The sequence below is a fragment of the Microcaecilia unicolor genome, unplaced genomic scaffold (genome assembly GCF_901765095.1).
Source record: "Microcaecilia unicolor unplaced genomic scaffold, aMicUni1.1, whole genome shotgun sequence".
NCBI lineage: Eukaryota > Metazoa > Chordata > Amphibia > Gymnophiona > Siphonopidae > Microcaecilia > Microcaecilia unicolor.
Window position 1 is genome coordinate 364846 of NW_021963786.1, and position 22431 is coordinate 387276.

Here is a 22431-nt window from a genome sequence, read left to right on the forward strand (position 1 = left end):
TACTATCTAGTCAATCTCTGACTACAAACTACCTAAAATCATAAAAAAGAAGGGGTGGAAGGAACTTCAAGTGACTGTCTACTTAATCCTCTCCTTAAAGACAGGATCTAATATAGTTAAGTAATCCCAGAGAGATGTATGTTTAACTAGCTCTTAAAAATCTCCATGTTTTCTCCAAGTTAAACACAACTTCGGGAATACTGGAAACTAATGGTTAGAGCAGTGGACTGAGAAGTAGGAAGCCAGGATTCAAATTCCACTGCCACTCTTGTGATCTTGGGTAAGTCGCTTAACCCTCAACCATCTACTGCCTCGGGTACAGATTCTGAGCACTCCAGAGACAAGAAAATACTTATCTTACCTAAATGTAACTCGCCTGAAAAAGGAATGAGCTAAATCCTAATCCAAACCAGGCAGTGGAGGACAATTTTCAGATAGGTCAATTTACCCAGGTAGATCATTATTTAACCAGGTAAATGTCTTGGAAAAGTGCCCTATCTATTCCACATCCAGTGCAAAAATTCAGCATATCAATGAGCGCCAAATATCACTGCGTGTCTGAAGGTAACTGTTATAAGTGTGTCCCACAGTGAATTTGAATCCCTGTAATGTTATATACTAGAGTTACTGCTGGAGGAATTCTGTGCAACGGAAAATTTATGCAGAACTCCCAACATCAGAGGTGGAGTATAAGCCTGGAGCTTGGGGAGAAGGTGGGGTGCATTGAGGGGAACTCTGGGGACACACAGGGTTTGGGTCTTGCTAGGAGATAGACCTGATAGCAGGGTGGGGGAGATAGAACTGCCGCTGGAGCAACAGAGAAAGTTGACTGTAAAGATGATATCAAGTCTTATGATGCAGCAATTCTGAACAAAAAAATGTAAAAATAAATTGAACAGAATTTTGCAGAATTTCAAAATATTATGTAGAATTGTCAAAATTATTGTACACAATTTTAAAATTTTTGTGCAGAATTTCACCAGGTATATAAAGCAATCAATGAACTCTCAAACCTCGGTGCAATGTAGATAAGATGTGCTAGAAAACATTCTGCAGTATTACCCTTGTACCCTTATTTCTCTGAAATGCATTAACTGCCTTTCCCTTTACCTGATGGTGGATGAGGCATATCACTCTCCGGTAGTAACTGATGGGATGTTTGGGGTTGAAGGTCACTTTCAGGATCTGAGTAGAATTCCCCTTCAGAATCCCACAAGGCCAGTCTACACTGAAGACGCTCTCCTTGCAGTCAATAAGAAACTGGTAATATGCAGAGGCACTGGATGTATTGCTAATTTCCAGGGTGCGAATCTTCTGCTCCCCGAGATTTATGAGGCCAAAGTATACTACAGGATACTGCAGTGAAACACATGGACCTGGAATAGCATGGAACATAGGAGAGCTTTCTGAGTAGTGCTGTGCTAGTATCCCCAGGTGAACATTTACTAATGGACAGCCACCTCCTCCATAGGCTCTATAATCCATTTAATTTATTACCCAATAAACAACCTATGCAAGAAACAAGATACATAAAAATACAACATTTTACAGTCATAAATAAATGAACAAAACAAAACACATCCCATAGCCTTGTCCTCCTACAGAATGGAATTCCATGATGCCTTCCAGGGCCCTTCCCTCTAGCCCCACTCACATGACACCTTTCAAGGTCTGCCTTCCATGGCCCCTCCTCCCATTTCTAGCCTCCACACTTCACCTCACCTCTTTTGACTAGTAATAGGAAGGAAGATCAGCAACAAGCATATCAGGAAGTGTATGCTCATGATCCCCTGAAGTGGCCCCACTCCTTACAGTATATAAGTTTTCATGGTAACAGGAAGAGGAGGTTGGGCTGCCACCTGGCACACCTTACATTGGCTTTCTCTCCTATGACGAATGAGGGCGATCAACTGTTTAAGGGCAGTGGGTCCCCTTCTTTCTTGGGTGCAACTGCATTGCAGGATCCAGCACTGCGGGTGCTGAGCACCCCAATATTAAGCATCCTCCTTCACTGTGTCCAGGAAGGTTGTTTCGCATTCCCAATCATCTTGAATGTTGCTGTCTATGCGCTTGGGCAAAATTCAATTACTGCCTTACATCTGGCAATACTGATTCTATTTTGCTAACAACCTAATTTGTTATATGTGGAGGGGCATTTTCAATATGATGTCTAAATCTGATTTTGGACATTTTGTTGAAAACACCTAAAAATCAAGTGAACATGACAATTTTTGAACCAGAAAAATGTCTATGTTTTTGTTTCAAAAATGGCCATTTCCTAGACATTATGTACATGTTTTGTGCTCAGTGCATTTTTCTTTTGTGATCATTTTCGAAAACAAAAACATTCAAGGGAAGAACACACAAAAACAAGTCAGCATTCTTAGTAGACTGGCCACACAGATATCCCAGCTCTATAGACATGGGAACAAAGGAGGTCGCCTCATGTCACGTCTAATAGCTGTTAAGAAAGGACATTCAAGGATTTTGTCTATGAGAATGAGACAGGGGATTCAGGTCCATACCGATCAAGAGATCTGTAACATATTCTATTCCTATTATCAACGGCTTTATGAGGCACCGGAAGAGGGGGGGTCTCCCTTGTGATCTAAATAATATTGAGGTACTGGGCCTGAGACAGGTAGATGGAGAGATGCTTAACCAACCTGTTGATACAGCAGAGTGCCCTGTCTAAGGCCCCGGGAGCAGATGGTTATAGAGCAGAATTTTATAAACTTATGGGAGAGTCCAGCCTCTGGTAAACATGTTTAATGTCTTAGTGGAGAAGGAGCAACTGCCCTCGCATCTCAACACTGCTCGAATTATTGTAATCCCAAAACCAGGGAGGGACCCAGAATTGGCGGAATCATATCGACCTATCTCTTTATTGAACTTTGAAGTCAAGCTACTGGCTAAAATAATGGCAAATCATTTGGCACGGGTTCTCCCGAAGCTGTTACAGGATACTCAAGTGGGTTTTGTGCGTGGATGCACGGTGGAAAAACATATTCGAAATGCAACTTTAGCCAAGTACAGTTTTTTGGGGCGGCTTTTGTCGGCAGTGAGAGCCTTATACTTGTCCCCCAGGGCGCGAGATTCTGTTAATGAGACGGAGACGGATGATTTTCAGAGGAACTAGACAGGGGTGCCCCTTCTTTTTGTTCTAACGTTCGACCCCTTGTTGAGAGATACAATGAACGCACCGTCGGTGGGTGGAATAGCGATTGGAGCACTGTCTTTTAAAGTGGCAGCCTTCGCAGATGATATTTTGTACACCTGACACAGCCAGGAGAGTCATTGCAGGCCCTCTTACAGATCTTTTCAGAGTATGGGGACTATGCTGGTCTGCATTTAAACCTGGGAAAGTCAGAGGCTTTTTTTGTTGTTGTTACATTTGTACCCCGCACTTTCCCACTCATGGCAGGCTCAATGCGGCTTACATGGGGCAATGGAGGGTTAAGTGACTTGCCCAGAGTCACAAGGAGCTGCCTGTGCCTGAAGTGGGAATTGAACTCAGTTCCTCAGGACCAAAGTCCACCACCTTAACCACTAGGCCACTCCTCCTCAGAGCAAGTGTTGGAGAATTGGAGTGAGCAGTTTCCTTTGCGCAGGGCAAGAAAGCTTTTTCGATACTTGGGTATATTGTTACCAATGGATGTGGTACCGACTAAATGTTTCACGGCTGCTAGAAGAGACCCGTAAGGTGCTTCAGGGCTGGAAAGATCTCCCTTTGTCTTTGTTAGGGAGAGTGAATTTAGTAAAAATGGTAGTGTTCCCCAAATGGTTGTATGTTTTGCAAACCTTGCCTCTCTGGTTGCTTTGGAGAGATCTGAAGGCCTTTTACAGGTTAATCTCTCGGTTATGCTGGGCAGGCAAGAAACCCAAGGTTAAATTCTCGCACTTAATTGGGAGTTGGGGTCGGGATTGGTTGGGTGTCCCAGACATGGAGTTATACAACCAGGCCTGTCAATTGCATCACCTATGGGATTGGTGTTTATATCGCCAGATTTATACCCCGTAGATTTTGAGGGTGCTTATTATGCCCCTTACCAGTTGTTATCGTTGCTTCATCATAGCCCAATGCAGCTCCCCTCAAAGCTTCAGAAGAGTACGTTGTTGATTCCAATGTGGGCCGTGTGGAAAGTAATTATAAGGCACTTAGGAGGAGACCATGGTGTCACGGGATCTACTTACACTACAGGGTAATTGTGCCTTTCAGCCAGGGCTTACAAGTAAAAGTTTTGTAGACTGGGCCACCCAGGAGATTTCTCGCCTTGAGCACCTGCTGACAGAAGAGGGGAAGCCCATTTCAGCTGAGGAAGTGGTTATTCAAGTGGGAGACTCTTGGGGCAATAGGTTTGGAATAGGGCAAATGTGGCACTACATCTCTACATTATCGAGGAGCTCCCTGAGCGGGGGCGTATGGGGAACAAGCTTAGAGATTTTTTTAATTCTCTTAGAGAAGGGGAGATCTCAATATTGTTACTTTACAGAGCTTTGAACAAATGGAACCCCCCCCCCCCCCCCCAAGACCACATGGCTTTGAAAAACAAGTGGGAACAAGAGGTGGGGACCTCTTTAGCACACTGGGATTTATCTAAATCAGTAGCTTGTATACCTCTATTAGTTACAGATGCCCGCCTCAGAGAATGTGCATATCGCTTTATCTTCAGAGGATATATTACTCCCTCCCAGCTATTTCATATGGGAGGACTTTCTGAACCGTCTTGCTTAAAGTGTGGAGGGAATCAGGGATCGTTTTTACACGTTTTGGAGTTGGCCAACCTTGAGAATGTTCTGGGGACATATCCAGCACTTCCTAGACCTAGAGTTAGGGGTTCTCATTTTGGGGACGGTAGATCAAATGCTTTTAGATGTTCCAGGGGCATTTAGAGGTAGAAACAGATTTGAAAATTTGTTCCTACATAAGATGTGTCTGGTTGCCCGCAAATGCATCTTACAATACTGGACGTCATCTGAGCCCCCGACCTCCTGGCACTGGAGGAACCAACTACACCTTTTAGTGTCTTGGGAAGCGAGAGACTCCCGGCTCTCGGCAAAAAGTAGGAAAAGCTTTCTCGCCATTTGGGGCCCATATCTACAGATTCTACACCCTTGAGGGAGTAGTTTACTTCTCAATGAAGGATGAATATATGCAGTTCTGTAAGCCTGGGAGGAATATCTAGTTCCTAGTAGGGGGGGATCGGGGGGAGAGAATTTGGAGTTTATGATGTTGGTGAAGCGGGGGGGGGGGGGAGGGTTGGGGGGAGGACAGGGGAAGGTTAGGTCTCTCAGAATGGGGAGGGGAAGTAATATGGCTTTATACTATTTCTGGTTACATGGTTTATTGTTTTCTAATTGACAGTCGAATGGGGATGGAGGAGTCTTGTATATGGGGGGAAATGGGATATATGTTAAACTTTGATGACAGGGGAGATGGTTCGCAATGTAAAATGTCTTTTTGAAGTGTATATTGACCTATGTCATCAATAAAAATTCTTGAACATAAAAAGACAATTTTCAAACCAAAAAGATAGGCGTTTTTCAGGTTATAAAATGGCTATGTTCACCACTCGATTTTTGGATGTTTTTAGCAAAACATCCAAAATCGGACAGACTTTTTATCGAAAATGCCCCTCTAAATGTAATTTAGAAGGAAATTGAAGAGCAATTTATTTGGTAAAAATCTATTATGTCATGAAGAGAACTGAACTGTGAGAGCTTAGGTAGGCTTCAGCTTTGTTAGAAATTTAAATAAGGCCATCGAAGTTTAGTACAAGGCTTCTCTGGAGTTACTAAATGAGATATTATTTGTTGTTATTCCTGGTAAATGACTAGCTGTTTTTTTGTAATCCCCACAAAACTAAGTCTATAGTAGTTGCAGAATAGAAGAACTAAACTGAATTGTATTATATTGTATTGTACCAATGACTTTGGTGCCTTGGTGCTCCCCATGTTGTGCTCTAATGAGGTGCGATATCAATGCACCCTGGCTTCATCCTGGTGTTCAGCATCATAAGTAGTTGGTGTTGATGGAATCATTCCTCTTCTCATACTAAACTGGAGTCCTGATGGCCTCTATTGATGCTCAATGTCAAGGATGAATAGTGCACCAGCGATGCTGATGCATCCCCAGTGTCTGATGCAGCTCTGAAACTCATGGAAGCCAACACTTCCAATGCCAAAGTCAATGGACTGAACTTCTCAGCATAACTTATAACAAGAGGAATAGGTTATGAGTATCTCTAAAGGATATGATCCTGTTGCACTAAGTGCACATTTTAAAGCCACTGGGGGGGGGGCTTTTCTTCTGGGACATCTCATTTGGAAAAATAGCTGCTTCAAAATCAAATGACTTGATTTTAAATAAATGTACCTCAAGTGAGAACTGAGGATCTCACTGAGATCTATACCAGGCTATGTGAAAAACAAGAGGAACCTTGAAAATAATAAAAATATCTAGGTAAAATGGTAATGGGGAAAAAGTACTTCATACCAGTGGCAGGACATTTATTTATTTATTTATTTTAGTGTGGACACTTGAAATACCGTACCAAGGACCGGACATAGACATCTAGGTGGTTTACAATAAACAAATGATTAAATGAAAAACAGAGCCTACACAGAGCCCACTACATTATTTACTTGAAAAGCATAGCAGAAAGAAAGGAGAACAGGTAGAGGGAGAAAGATTAGGTGGAAGGTGGGAAACAGGTAGAGAAGAGGTGGATTTTAAGGACTTGTTTAGAAGCTGATAGGGAGGGTTGGTTTCTTATGAACAGTGGTAGGTTGTTCCAAAGCTTTGAACCAAGGTAACAGAAAAGAAAGAGGAAAGGCAAAGTTGCATGGGAGAAGGGAAAGACAGGAGATTATTATCTGCAAAGTGAAGGCAACAAAGATGTGAGAAGATTGTTGAGATAAGCAGAGGCAGAAGGAAATCTTGATTTATAAACTAGAAGTAAAATCTTGTATGTGTTACGAGCTGAAACAGGTAACCAGTGATCAGAACGGAGAAGGGGGGGGTGACATGATTGAAATGGTGGGAATTCTGAAGAAGTTTAACCTCTGTGAACTGAACCAGTTGAAGACACTTCAGACAGGTGAGTGGGAGACCGGCATAGAGAGTTACAGTAGTCTAGGTAAGAAATAACAAGGGCCAAGATAAGGGGACATAGTAACATAGTAACATAGTAGATGACGGCAGATAAAGACCTGCATGGTCCATCCAGTCTGCCCATGACAAACTCATATGTGTATACCTTACCTTGAATTTGTACCTGTCCTTTTCAGGGCACAGACCATATAAGTCTGCCCAGCAGTATTTCCCGCCTCCCAACCACCAGTCCCGCCTCCCATCACCGTCTCTGGTACAGACCGTATAAGTCTGCCCTCCCCTATCCTCGCCTCCCAACCACCACCCCCTCTTCCCCCCAACTGCTCTGCCACCCAATTTCAGCTAAGCTTCTGAGGATCCATTCCTTCTGCACAGGATTCCTCTATGCATATCCCACGCATGTTTGAACTCCGTTACCGTTTTCATCTCCACCACCTCCCGCGGGAGGGCATTCCAAGCGTCCACCACCCTCTCCGTGAAAAAATACTTCCTGACATCTTTCCTGAGTCTGCCCCCCTTCAATCTCATTTCATGTCCTCTCGTTCTACCGCCTTCCCATCTCCGGAAAAGGTGCGTTTGGGGATTAATACCTTTCAAATATTTGAACGTCTGTATCATATCACCCCTGTTCCTCCTTTCCTCCAGGGTGTACATGTTCAGGTCAGCAAGCCTCTCTTTATACGTCTTGGAACGTAAATCCCATACCATCCTCATAGCTTTTCTTTGCACCGTTTCCATTTTTTTAACATCCTTCGCAAGATACGGCCTCCAAAACTGAACACAATACTCCAGGTGGGGCCTCACCAACGTCTTATACAGGGGCATTAAAACCTCCTTTCTTCTGCTGGTCACTCCTCTCTCTATACAGCCTAGCAATCTTCTAGCTACTGCCACCGCCTTGTCGCACTGTTTCGTCGCCTTCAGGTCCTCAGATACTATCACCCCAAGATCCCTCTCCCCGTCCGTGCCTATCAGACTCTCCCCGCCTAACACATACGTCTCCCTTGGATTTCTACTCCCCAAGTGCATCACTTTGCATTTCTTCGCACAAAGATGAGAGGGCAAAGATGAGAGGGCAAAAGAAAATGTAGTCTAGAGTATTCCTTCCCCTCCCTGAACCCCGACTCATCACCCACCTCAGAAGGACAAAAGGCAGGAGCAATGCCCACTCGATCCTGCCTCCAGTGCCACCATCATTCAAAACGGTGGTGCCTGACCTCTAGTAGTATCCATTCTTAATTGGTAGACTTACCACTAGCAATCTGGTAGACTTCTGAGGTGGGTGATGAGGGTCCACAGTGGTTTGGAGAAGGGAAGGGGGTACACTAGACTATAACAGATTTTTTTAAATATTGGGGCAGGGGTTCGGGTTGGGAGAAGAAAGGGAAGCTGCTAGACTACCAGAGATTTTGTTTTTATGTCAGGGGCAAGGGGATCTATGGTTGGGGAACTGCTAGACTCTGGCAGTAAATTTCTTGTCTTGTGTTTGCCTTAAATTGTCATGTGTATTTCTCTGCACTGCCACAGAATAACTAATAGTCTCCTTACCATACATGTTACTATGCTATGTGTCAACATCTACTGCGTAAGTTAATTTCTGTGCTGCACCACTTTCTGCATTGTATGCCTGGTAACATGCATGCACACAACTCATTAACTGCGTGTTTCTGCCCATAGTAGCTTTCTGCATGGGCTCCCCAGTAAGTGCATATCAACATCTCAATTTCTCACTGTGTACCCCTGCCTTTGATATCTACATACTTGTTTATATTAAATCTTTACTGCTACGCACTGGTTCACTTCTCAAGTTTTCCCACATAATTTCTGCAAGTTTCTCTGAACTGGCACAGAACAGAACATATGATGCACTGAGATGCCTACAAGGAATCTGGCTTAACTTCACAATGATACCCAAAGAACTTCACCACAACTTATGAAAAACGCTTTTCAACTAACATCAAATGTGGTTTAAATTCCTTGTGTTACATCTAAATCAACACACCAATGAGGAAGAAGAAAAATGAATGAAGGAAAAAGCCTCTGTATATCTGCGGTACTTCCTTCTTTAGTAAAGTATAGTCACCAGCAGAACTTCAGTTCATCATTGGCTCGGACAAACCTCCATCCACTTTCATTACTTCACTCTTCTACTTTATTTCATGAAAGTGGATGGAGGTTTTATAGCCAACTAGTAAAAAAAGCTCCGTTTCTGATGCAAATGAAACGGGGGCTAGCAATGTTTTCTTCTGTGTGCATGTGGGAGTGTGTGTGTCCCTGCCCTCTGGCCTCTCTCTCCTCCCCCCTCTGAGTCCTTCACTGTTACAGAGCCAGCGATTTGATTTCGTGCTCTGCTGTTTTCCTTCACTGACTGTGTTACAGAGAGGGCGGGGCAGACACTCATAGGGAAACCGGATATCTCGCCCCCTTCACACTTCCGGCTGGAGGCTTCATAGAACGTTGGTTTTGCCTTTTATATAGAGAGAGTAAAAAAAGCCCCGTTTCTGATGCAAATGAAACAGGCTAGCAATGTTTTCTTCTGTGTGCATGTGGGAGTGTGTGTGTCCCTGCCCTCTGGCCTCTCTCCCCTCCCCCCTCTGGGGCTAGCAATGTTTTCTTCTGTGTGCATGTGGGAGTGTGTGTGTCCCTGCCCTCTGGCCTCTCTCCCCTCCCGTCCCCCCTCTGAGTCCTTCACTGTTACAGAGCCAGCGATTTGATTTCGTGCTCTGCTGTTTTCCTTCACTGACTGTGTTACAGCGAGGGCGGGGCAGACACTCATAGGGAAACCGGATATCTCGCCCCCTTCACACTTCCGGCTGGAGGCTTCATAGAACGTTGGTTTTGCCTTTTATATAGAGAGATGATGAACTGAAGTTCAGCTGGTGACTATACTTTACTAAAGAAGGAAGTACCGCAGATATACAGAGGCTTTTTCCTTCATTCATTTTTCTTCTTCCTCATTGGTGTGTTGATTTAGATGTAACACAAGGAGTTTAAACCACATTTGATGTTAGAACTGAGGAACTGAGTTTGATTCCCACTTCAGGCACAGGCAGCTCCTTGTGACTCTGGGCAAGTCACTTAACCCTCCATTGCCCCATGTAAGCCGCATTGAGCCTGCCATGAGTGGGAAAGTGCAGGGTACAAATGTAACAAAAATAAAATAGATACTATTGGAGATTCTACTTGGAATGTTGCTATTCCACTAGCAACATTCCATGTAGAAGGCTGCGCAGGCTTCTGTTTCTGTGAGTCTGACGTACGTGCAGGACGTCAGACTCACAGAAGCAGAAGCCTGCGCGGCCACATTGGTGATCTGCAAGGGCCGACCTCTACATGGAATGTTGCTAGTGGAATAGCAACATTGCATGTAGAATCTCAAATAGTAGCAACAGTGGAGGAGTGGCCTAGTGGTTAGAGTGCTGGACTTTGGTCCTGGGGAACTGAGTTCCATTCCCACTTCAGGCACAGGCAGCTCCTTGTGACTCTGGGGAAGTCACTTAACCCTCCATTGCCCCATGTAAGCCGCATTGAGCCTGCCATGAGTGGGAAAGCGCAGGGTACAAATGTAACAAACAAAAAAAAAGATAACTTTACAGTGAACAATAATGAAGATGGCTGCCTACCTCTGACACACTCAGCTTCTTTATTATTATTTATTTTTTGAGTAGGATTTATTTACCACGTTTTTGAAGAAATTCACCCAAGGCGGTATAATGCAAGAACAATCTGGACATAGGCAATAAATAATTTCAGCAGAAAAAAATATTCAAATAACAGTACATAGTATGACATCGAGGGGCATTTTCGAAAGAAACGTCTGTCGGAATTTGGACGTTTTACAAAGACGTCCAAATTCGGAGGCGGGGAGAAGGTCATTTTTTTTTAAAAGATGGACGTCCATCTTTTGTTTCAAAAAATACCAAGGACGTCCTTAGATTTGGACGTCTTTGACTTTCGGTGATTTTCAAAACCAAAGACATCCAAGTCAAAAACGTTCAAATGCAAGCCATTTGGACGTGGGAGGAGCCAGCATTTGTAGTGCACTGGTCCCCCTGACATGCCAGGACACCAACCGGGCAACCTAGGGGGCACTGCAGTGGACTTCATAAAATGCTCCAAGGTACATAGCTCCCTTACCTTGTGTGCTGAGCCCCCAACCCCTCCCCCAAACCCACGACCCCCAACTGTACACCACTACCATAGCCCTTACGGGTGAAGAGGGGCACCTAGATGTGGGTACAGAGGGTTTCTGGTGGGTTTTGGAGGGCTCACTGTTTCCTCCACAAATGTAACAGGTAGGGGGGATATGGGCCTGGGTCTGCCTGTCTGAAGTGCACTGCATCCACTAAAACTATTCCAAGGACCTGCATGTATGACATCTGAGGCAGGCATAGAGGCTGGTAAGTAATATTTTTAATAATGTTTTTTGAAGGTGGGAGGGGGTTAGTGACCACTGGGGGAGTAAGGGGAGGTCATCTCCAATTCCCTTCAGTGGTCATCTGGTCATTACGGGCACCTTTTCGTGCCTTATTCGTAATAAAAACAGGTGCGGGTGAAAATGTCCAAGTTTTACTCATGGACGTCCCTGTTTTTTCCATTATGGGTCAAAGACATCCAAGTCTTAGGAACGCCCAAGTCCCGCCTTCATCACGCCTTCGATACGCCCCCTTGAAATCTGGACTTCCTTGCGAAGGACTTCAGTTAGAGACATCCAAAATCTGGTTTTGATTATACCGATTTGGACGTCTCAGAGAGATGGACGTCCAAGTGCCGATTTCTGTCACTTTTTGGACGTCCATCTCTTTCGAAAATGAGCCTGATAGTATGCTACTTACAATGTCAACACAATACACAGTAAAACATCTTAAAAGAAAGCATAAGCTGTAAGCAAACATATAAGATAGAGTAACAGGAGTTAGATAGAAAATACCAGTAACTAACTTAAGGAAAATTGCACACAAAGTCAGAAAGGTGCTTGAATATGATCCCAGCCAGGTTAGGAATGGATATCATTTCATAAATGAAATAAAACTGATCAGCCATGCAAATCTGAACCTATTTGTGAGGAATGAGTAAAAATTGGAAAGTTGAGTCTAGCTCTCTGCATCTATTTGTAAGTGAGAAATGAAGCAAGGTTGGAAAGCTGAGCATAACTCAAGTGAACTGCAGACGGCTCCATACCTTGGCATAATCCGGTCACCTTTAGCACAGATTTGGTGATGCCCCCAAGTGGAATCACAGTAAAGTAGTCTATACTCTCAACTCCCACTGTACGAGGTGTGTACTTCACTGGGATATGTAGCTTCCTATAAGCTGGAGCCACTGCCTGTACAATGTCGCAAAAAAACACATAGTCTTCAAGTGCAGTTGGCGGCTTTACTCTCTCGATGCAGAAACGAGCATTAACCTGTGGCACAAAAAGCATTTAAATCTCAGGATTTAGCAACAGTGTGGGTCTTACAAACTAAACTAACGTTAGCTTGGATATATCGACATCATTCTCTGAAGCACACTGCACCAAAGATCAGGTATTTTTGCATAAACTTAAAGTATAATTTATGGTCCAGTACTTAAAAGAACTGTGCAGTCTGTGCCAGAGCCGGTGGTGGGAGGCGGGACTGGTGGTTGGGAGGCGGGGATAGTGCTGGGCAGACTTATACTGTCTGTGCCAGAGCCAGTGGTGGGAGGCGGGGCTAGTGGTTGGGAGGCGAGGATAGTGCTGGGCAGACTTATACGGTCTGTGCCAGAGCCGGTGGTGGGAGGTGGGGCTGGTGGTTGGGAGGCGAGGATAATGCTGGGCAGACTTATACGGTCTGTGCCAGAGCCGGTGGTGGGAGGCGGGACTAGTGGTTGGGAGGCAGGGATAGTGCTGGGCAGACTTATACTGTCTGTGCCAGAGCCAGTGGTGGGAGGCAGGGCTGGTGGTTGGGAAGTGGGGATAGTGCTGGGCAGACTTATACGGTCTGTGCCCTGAAGAGGACAGGTACAAATCAAAGTAGGGTATACACAAAAAGTAGCACATATGAGTTTATCTTGTTGGGCAGACTGGATGGACCATGCAGGTCTTTTTCTGCCGTCATCTACTATGTTACATTATTTTGGTTTTTTTAAAGGGTTCCTCACCCAAGGAACAGCTAACTTTTGGAGGGTTTTGCATGAGTACTGCCTTTATGCTGATGGTTTTGTGGGGGTCTGACCTGTCGAATCAGAACTCCGTTCACTGGGTAAATCTCTCTTATCTGCACCCTTCTCCTCCACCGCTAACTCCAGAGTCCGTTCCTTTTATCTTGCTGCACCATATACCTGGAATAAACTTCCTGAGCCGGTCTGTCCAGCTCCATCTCTGGCCGTCTTCAAATCTAGGCTAAAAGCCCACCTTTTTGATGCTGCTTTTAACTCCTAACCCCTACTCACTTGTTCAGTACCTTTATTTTATCATCCCCACCTCAGTAATTCCCTTATCTCTTATTTGTCCTATTTGTCTGTCCTAATTAGATTGCAAGCTCTGTTGAGCAGGGACTGTCTCTTCATATTCAAGTGTACAGCGCTGCGTACAACTAGTAGCGCTATAGAAAAAGCCTTTCTTACTCTTTGATGTTGGCAGGTAGTACCAGCCATTATTTTGAGAAATCTAACAGAGGGATAACAGTGCATTTATTGTTTGTATGTTTGTGATTATAATAATTATGTATGTTTCTTTTTGTTAGCCGCTTAAGTTTAAGTGGGTTATAAGTTTTTAAAATAAATACATGAATAATAAAAATAATTAATATAGCTGCTGTATTCAATATTCAAAGTGATTTAAATCACTTGTCCAATGCTAATTGGGTATATTCAGCAGCTGAATATACCTAGTTAGCCCCTATGTGGCCCGGTCCAGGGCTGTAGTCAGCACTTATCTTGTTAAGTACTAATATTCATCACTTAGCTAGGTAAGTTAACTGGATAAATAGGACCGCATAAAACACAGTCCTATTTTAATCGGTTAAGTGCTGAATATCGAACTTAACTGGATAAGTGTTATTCTTTGTCTTTCAATTACCTGAACTGCTCAGCGTCCCTCCTCTTCCCCTCTCCATTGCCTGCATTAATGCCAAGTCTGCAACTTTATGAATAAAGAGAATTATCTGGTTTTGTAACCATGAGAGCTACACTGTGGCCTGTTGCTTGCCCTTAACTCTTCTTTCACAGCTGAATGACTGGCTATGGAAGAGCGGCAGCTTAAAAGAGGAACCCAAATACCTGTCCTGCTCAGCTCTGTACTTGTAACCATAACTCAAACAGCAAACAAAGGACATTGACAATTCTATAACACGAGAGCTGCACTGTGGCCTATCGCACGCTCTAAACTCTCCCTTACTGCTACACAACTGACTATGGAAGAATGGCAGCTTGAAAGAGGAACCGTACCTAATAACAGCAAGTCATAGCATCATTTTAGAGTCTGCCACAATGGCACATCCACACCTCCTCACCTTATGAGCTCCTGTGACACCATGACCTCTCCTCACCATCGGTGGCTTCTACCCTCAGGGAGGACTCTGTTCTGAAGTCTTTAACAGCGCACATTTAGGACTGACAAATGTGCTAAACCCAACTGACTTAAATTAGCTCCAAAAGCTTTCACATGCATTTGCCTAGCCCTTTTGAGTACATAGGGTGGCAACTTACCAGATAACTTAGTGCCTAATCCTTTCCCCATAAACTATAATCTGTCTAGAAAACACTGTACTAAGAAACACCCTAACTGTAATGTCAGATACCTGCTAAACAATGCCAATATATACCATCAGAACACTACTATGGTTTTCAGACCAGAACCAAATAGCTAACATTTGACGGCCTAAAAAAAACTCATTACCTTTTGAAATTACCCAAACAAGTCTCCCCTTTGGAACACAAGTCTCAAATCACTCCTTTCCCCACCATTTATATCAATGCCAAGTCCGTGGGGAACAATGCTCTCTTACTCAGGGATCTGCTAGAATCTTCAGATCTGGGATTTCTGTTTATCTCAGAAACATGGCTCACAAAAGCTGATAGTCCAATATTGCCTCATACCTATCCACCAGGTTATGGTATTCTTCACTCTCCAAGACAGGGTAAAAAAAGGCTGTGGACTTGCTCTTATATTTAAGAGTTTTTTTCCACGTGTCTTTAGTTAGTTCTGGGGTTTTCCCTGAACTGGAATATATGCTGTGCAAATTCTGCGATGATTCAAAACAAGCAAATCAAATCGCCCTACTCCTCATTTACCATCCTCTGGGAGCTTGGTCCAAGGCAGAAACTAGACATGTACAGATTACTTGCTCTCAAACAGGAATTGGGTGGAAAAGAACCGGCATCAAGTGATCAGTCACCACATCAAGGTAAGATGCTCCAAAAGAAGCCTTTATTGGGACCCAACACGGTCCGTGTTTCGGCTAAAACGCCTTCATCAGGGGTCTTGACAGGCGCCTTATATAACATACTGTCAATATAAATCCACAAGCAAACCTTGACTAGACCGTGTTGGGTCCCAATAAAGGCTTCTTTTGGAGCACCTTACCTTGATGTGGTGACTGATCACTTGATGCCGGTTCTTTTCCACCCAATTCCTGTTTGTGTTCTGTTTCTGTGGAAAGTGTGAACCCCACCTGGTTGTCTGTCAGATTACTTGCTCTGCCATGTCCCAGTTTTCTAGGATTATACTCCTGGAGACTTATACCTACACTTGGAAAATGATACAGAAACCAATGTCCACAACTTCAAATCATTTCTGAAGGACTGCAAACTAACTACATTCTCCAAGGGTGCAACTCATGAAAAAGGCCATACGTTACTTCAAGACTTCATATCCTAATTGCTTGATTAGTTCATTCAAATGGAAACCAGTACCATAGTTTGACCACTTTCAACTGGATTTCACCATTGATATCTGTATGTCAAGCTTAACCACGCACAAGTCCTCTAAACTCATTTCCACCAGAGGTAAAATCAATTAGGTCACTTTCTGGTCTGAACTAACAGATTCCCTCATTCCTACACATAGCTTGATCAAATCCCGCTGGGATAACAAGGTGAAAGCCAATAAGTCCAATATGTACAATAAGTATTGCCACACTGAGACAGACTAAAAGGTCCATCAAGCCCAGCATCCTGTTTCCAACAGTGGCCAATCCAGGTCACAAATACCCAGCAAGATCCTGAAAAAGTTCAATACATTTTACGCTGCTTATCCCAAAAATAAGCAGTGAATTTTCCCCAAGTCAATTTAATAATGGTCTATGGACTTTTCCTTTAGGAAGCCATCCAGACCTTTTTTAAACCCCACTAAGCTGCCTTTACCACATTCTCTGGCAACGAACTCCAGAATTTAATTACACTTTGAGTGATGAAAAATTTTCTCCGATTCATTTTAAATTTACTACTTTGTAGCTTTATCGCATGCCCCCTAGTCCTAGTATTTTTGGAAAGAGTAAACAACCGATTCATGTCTACCCATTCCACTCCACTCTTTATTTTATAGACCTCTATCATATCTCTCCTCAGCTGTCTTTTCTCCAGCTGAAGAACCCTAGATGCTTCAGCGTATCCTCATATGGAAGTCGTCCCATCCCCTTTATCATTTTCATCGCCCTTCTCTGTACCTTTTCTAATTCCACTATATCTTTTTTGAGATGTGGTGACCAAAATTGAACACCATATTCAAGCTGCGGTCGCACCATGGATCAATGCAAAGGCATTATAATGTCCTCACTTTTGTTTTTCATTCCTTTCCTAATAATACCTAACATTCTATTTGCTTAGCCGCTGCAGCACTCTGAGCAGAGGGTTTCAACGTATCATCAACAACGACGCCAAGATCCCTTTCTTGGTCGGTGACTCCTATGTGGAACCTTGCATGACGTAGCTATAGTTCGGGTTCCACTTTCCCATCTGCATCATTTTGCACTTGCTTACATTAAATGTCATCTGCCATTTAGACGCCCAGCCTCCCAGTCTCGTAAGGTCCTCTTGTAATTTTTCACAATCCTCTTGCGATTTAACAACTTTGAATAACTTTGTGTCATCAGCAAATTTAATTACCTCACTAGTTACTCCCATCTCTAGATCATTAACAAATATGTTACAAAGAAGGGATCCGAGCAAAAATACTGAGAATACTGACCATTTAACTCTACTCTCTGTTTTCTATCTTTTAACAAGTTTTTAATCCACAATAGGACACTACCTCCTATCCCATGACTCTCCCATTTCTTCTGGAGTCTTTCATGAGGTAGTTTGTCAAACGCCGTTTGAAAATCCAGATACACAATATCACCCCTTCAAAGAAATGCGATTGGTGAGGCAAGATATCCCTTTATAAAATCTATGTTGGCTTTGTCTCATTAATCCTTGTTTTTGAATATGCTCTGTAATTTTGTTCTTTATAATAGTCTCTACCATTTTGCCTGGCACCGACGTCATCACCATACTAGACAAAATTGTTCCATTTACCACTAAAAAGGTCAAGACGTCCAGAAATTAACCATGGTTTACAGAGGAACTATCCATCCTAAAAAGAGAATGTTGATGCCTTGAAAAGCAATGGAGAAAGAACAAAGATACTACTCATAAATCCAAATGGAAGTCAGCCTTCCAATACTACAAAAAAAAGGTAGCTGATTCAAAACGTCAGTATTATAGCAGCCTAATAGGTCAAGATGATCTTGACAACAAAACACTTTTCTCCTTAGTTAAAAAACTAGCTTCCTCTAATGACAATGAACATTCACAGAAAACATGTCCCACCACCCAAGACCTAGCTGATCATTTCGCCAATAAGCTACTCCAACAGAGGAAAATAGTCCAACCTGTAGTTCAGCCTCAATCACTGGAGAACCTACAATCCAAGGACTCAAAACTGACCAAAACTGGAAATCTTTTCAACCACTAACAGTTGGGGATGTAAGATCACTGCTGTTGAAATGCTACTGCGCCAACTGCTCCCTGGATCAATGCCCAAAATACCTACTCAAATCCATAAAATGTCATAAAATTCTTCATTTAGGCACACCACTCTACCTTAAAAAGGGTCTGGGCGGCTTCCTAAAGGAAAAGTCCATAGACCATTATTAAACTGACTTGGCAAAATCCACTGCTTATTTCTGGGATAAGCAGCATAAAATGTATTGAACTTTTTCGGGATCTTGCCAGGTATTTATGACCTGGATTGGCCACTGTTGGAGACAGGATACTGGGCTTGATGGACCTTTGGTCTGTCCCAGTGTGGCAATACTTATGTACTTATGTAATCATTTCTTATTCACCACTTCAATCACTACAATCCATGGATTCTACCGACTTGTTTTACCTTCCCCTTATTTGCATCTTATGAGTCAACCGGAAATCCTGCCTTTTATGTTTCTGGCATCTAAACTGTGGTATAGTTTTCCTCCTTCTGTTAGATTAGAAATCTTCCTTTTGTAAATTTAAAATTTTCTTAAAAACTAATATTTTTTGAACTAGTCTTTGAGGTCAGTTTACCAACTTAAGTTTCTCCACATGTGTCATGGCCACGAGTTCCATACTGGTACTGTTAGACTTTTATTGAATATATTCTTTCTTAGGTATGGATGTTGTCTGGCCTGTAACATATTGGCGTTCCTTTTAATTTTCTTATATTAGTTTTTATTGCTTTTTGTAACCCACCATGATCTGTGCGTCAGAAACGGCGGTATATCAAAAATGTTAGGTCAAATGTTGCATTCATTCAATAAGGTATTATTGAACTCTGCTGATACACAGTTCTCCAACTGTATGAGGAGCTATTGCCACCAGACCACCAGGGTTCTACAATAAGGTAAGGAGGGGGGGGAGGGGTAGTGAATGGGGTCATGTGGGTGGAGGGAGGCTGGAAAATTGGGGAGGGAATACACATGGGGGGAGAGGGAATCTGGCTTTCTTTGAGGGGGGGGGGGTCAAAGTGACAGTGGGCGGAGCAGGGTGTGACAAGGGTGGGGAGCGTGTCTTCTTTTTTCTTAGGGCAAATATCCTAACTCTATCCAGAACAAAACTGCCTTACCGCTGCAAAAAACAACACTAGGTCAGAGCACACATTGGGGTGTTGGAAAAGAGGGTTTCCTACGATTCTCATGCTTTCTCGTGATTCTTTCTGCAAAATCTTCCAGTTTTGATTGCTTTTGGAAGGAGAAGAAAGCCCATGCAAGCCCTTAAGTGCTGGTTGTGAGAAACAGCAGACCCAAGTGAAAACACATATTGGTGTTTGGTTCCTACATCTAAATTTAAAGCGTCCATGCTATAAAAAAAAATAAACGCACCCAAAGTGAAAACACACATTGGCATCCGTTTCCTGCATCTAAATATAAGAATCCAAGCTATTTTACCAGGGCCATGCGCACAAGAGCCAAGCTTACTGCGGAACTCTTCTGCGCATACACCAAGCACAAGCCTCCCACCAAACTCCCTATCGTTCAACGCTAATGATAGTTGCATCTCATTAGCATTCAGTATTAGGGTGTTGTACTTCTAGGGTGTTCTGGAGATATTTTTACAGTGCTATTTGGAACAGCGCTGGAGTTTTCAGCAAAGGGGCCTACGAGAGAGCTGCTGAAGTTAGAGTCAGGTTGGACACTACAGCCCAACCAAAAGCAGCCTTCCTGACTGAAGGCTGATCCAAGCACTTATGAGAAATGAAACTATAAAGTGAGGACCAATACACAGTTTTGCATTTTAGACATACAGATCCCAGCTTTGTAAAATAGGCATTTAGACATGTGTGCAATGTACACATCTAAATGCCGATTTATTCACACCTAAACTGTGAACAGTGCTTCTAAAATAAACACCATACTGTATTAGAGCAGTCCAAATGGCAGGATCCCACCATGTTGGGCACATACCGGGGACACGTTGACTATTTCCATGTATTTCTCTGCAGTGGTACCAACAGCAACGGGCCCAAAATGAAGCTCAGAGTGCTGCTGCCCTGCAGTGACAGATCCATCTTTCAATCCTTTAATCAAGAGATGTGAATATTTAGCTACAAAATATAATAAAAATATAAGTATTAGAGTGCAGAAAAATATCTGTGGCTTCTGAGGTGCACACAATCCTTGATACAAAATACCTACTGATACTACTGCTAAGCTGGTTCTTCTAAATTCATGACTATTAATTAGAAAACCTGTCGCTTGTACATGCTGAAGATGTAACATAGAAATCATCATAAGTGGGTGTAGAATAGGTAGGGGCTGTGCCTTGTAGTTTACAGGGGAACGTTACCACGCATTAACTGCTAACACAGTAAAAACACTACTACTACTACTACTTATCATTTCTATAGCGCTACTAGACGTACGCAGCGCTGTACACTTGAACATGAAGAGACAGTCCCTGCTCGACAGAACTTACAATGTAATTAGGACAGACAAACAGGACAAACAAGAGATAAGGGAATATTAAAGTGAGGATGATAAAATAAGGGTACTGAACAAGTGAATAAGGGTTAGGAGTTAAAAGCAGCATCAAAAAGCCTGACACAATAGGTCGCAATAGCTATTTTGGGAAGGCAGTCATAAGGGCAGGAGTGAGTAACGTGGAGGGGCATAATCGAACGGGGACGACCATATCTAAGGGCGCCCATCTCTAAGGTTGGTGCCGCGAAGGGGCGGGGCAAGCCGTATTATCGAAACACGATGGACGTTCATCTTTCATTTTGATAATATAGTCGGGGCCAGCCAAATCTCAACATTTGGGCCGACCTTCGAGATCACCGCCATTGGTTTCCGCCGATAATGGAAACTAATGGCGGCCATCTCAAACCCGGCCAAATCCAAGCCATTTGGTCATGGGAGGAGCCAGCATTTATAGTGCACTGGTCCCCCTCACATGCCAGGACACCAACTGGGCACCCTAGGGGGCACTGCAGTGGACTTCACAAATTGATCCCAGGTGCATAGCTCCCTTACCTTGTGTGCTGAGCCCCCCAAAAAACCCCAAACCCACTACCCACAACTGTACAACACTACCATAGCCCTTAAAGGGTAACGGGGGGCACCTAGATGTGGGTACAGTGGGTTTCAGGTGGGTTTTGGAGGGCTCCCATTTCCACCACAAGTGTAACAGGTGGGGGGGGGGGGGGGGGGCCTGGGTCCGCCTGCCTGAAGTGCACTGCAGTACCCACTAAAAACTGCTCCAGGGACCTGCAGAGTGCTGTGATGGAGCTGGGTATGACATTTGAGGTTGGCATAGAGGCTGGCAAAAAAATGTTTATATTTTTTGGGGGGTGGGAGGGGGTTGGTGACCACTGGGGGAGTAAGGGGAGGTGATCCCCGATTCCCTCCGGTGGTCATCTGCTCAGTTGGGGCACTTTTTTGAGGCTTGGTCCTAAAAATAAATGGACCAAGTAAAGCCAGCCAAGTGCTCATCAGATCGGGCCTTCTTTTTTCCATTATTGGCCGAAGCTGGCCATCTCGTAACCACGCCACCGTCCCACCTTCGGTACCCTGCCAACACGCCCCCTTGAACTTTGGCCGGCCTTGCAATGGAAAGCAGTTGAAAACGGCCAAAATCGGCTTTCGATTACACCGATTTGGCCGGGTTTAGGAGAAGGCCGGCCATCTCCCGATTTGTGTCGGAAGAGGGCCAGCCTTCGTTCGAAAATAAGCAGGATAGTAACATAGTAGGTGACGGCAGAAAAAGACCTGCACGGTCCATCCAGTCTGCCCAACAAGATAAACTCATTTTACATGGTATGTGCTACTTTATATGTATACCTGACCTTGATTTGTATCTGTCATTTTCAGGGCACAGACCATAGAAGTCTGCCCACCACGAGCCCCGCCTCTCAACTCCTCCTAACCACTGGTGCTGCCACCCAATCTCTGCTAAGCTTCTGAGGATCCATTTCTTCTGAACAGGATTCCTTTATGTTTATCCCACGCATTTTTGAATTCCGTTACCGTTTTCATCTCCACCATCTCCCGCGGGAGGCTTCACTTTTGCCGCAACCGCACCATCAGGGGTTGCATGGTTGGGGGGAGGGGAGGAGGGCTTGGAGTCGCTTCAGTGAGGGGAGGGGGATCGGAATGAGAAACTGGGGGGAGGAGGGAAATCAGAGAGCTTCTGCAGTTTTTTGTTTAAATGCAGGTCCAAGCCGATATTCAGCTGGGGCCTGTATAACCGTCTTATGTGGGCCCTAGCTGAATACCGGTCAGGACCCGCTTTAGCTCAGGCAGCCAGCACTGGGACAATTAGCCCCGGATATTCAGTACCAGTACCCACACATGACCCAGCATTCAATATCCGAGGCTAATTTAGCCAGTGACAGTCAC

At 43.9% G+C, this 22431-nt stretch overlaps 1 protein-coding gene across 1 annotated transcript in view; it reads right to left on the reverse strand.

Annotated features, from left to right (window-relative positions):
• Window positions 1-22431, reverse strand: part of LOC115459632 (cilia- and flagella-associated protein 65-like) — a 221962-nt gene that overhangs the window by 166770 nt on the left and 32761 nt on the right. Inside the window, exons 7-9 of the mRNA XM_030189437.1 lie at window positions 19999-20138; window positions 12296-12521; window positions 1111-1376 (exon numbers count right to left, since the gene is read on the reverse strand). Of these exons, the coding sequence (XP_030045297.1) occupies window positions 1111-1376; window positions 12296-12521; window positions 19999-20138 (632 nt within the window). The remainder of the gene's footprint in view (window positions 1-1110; window positions 1377-12295; window positions 12522-19998; window positions 20139-22431) is intronic.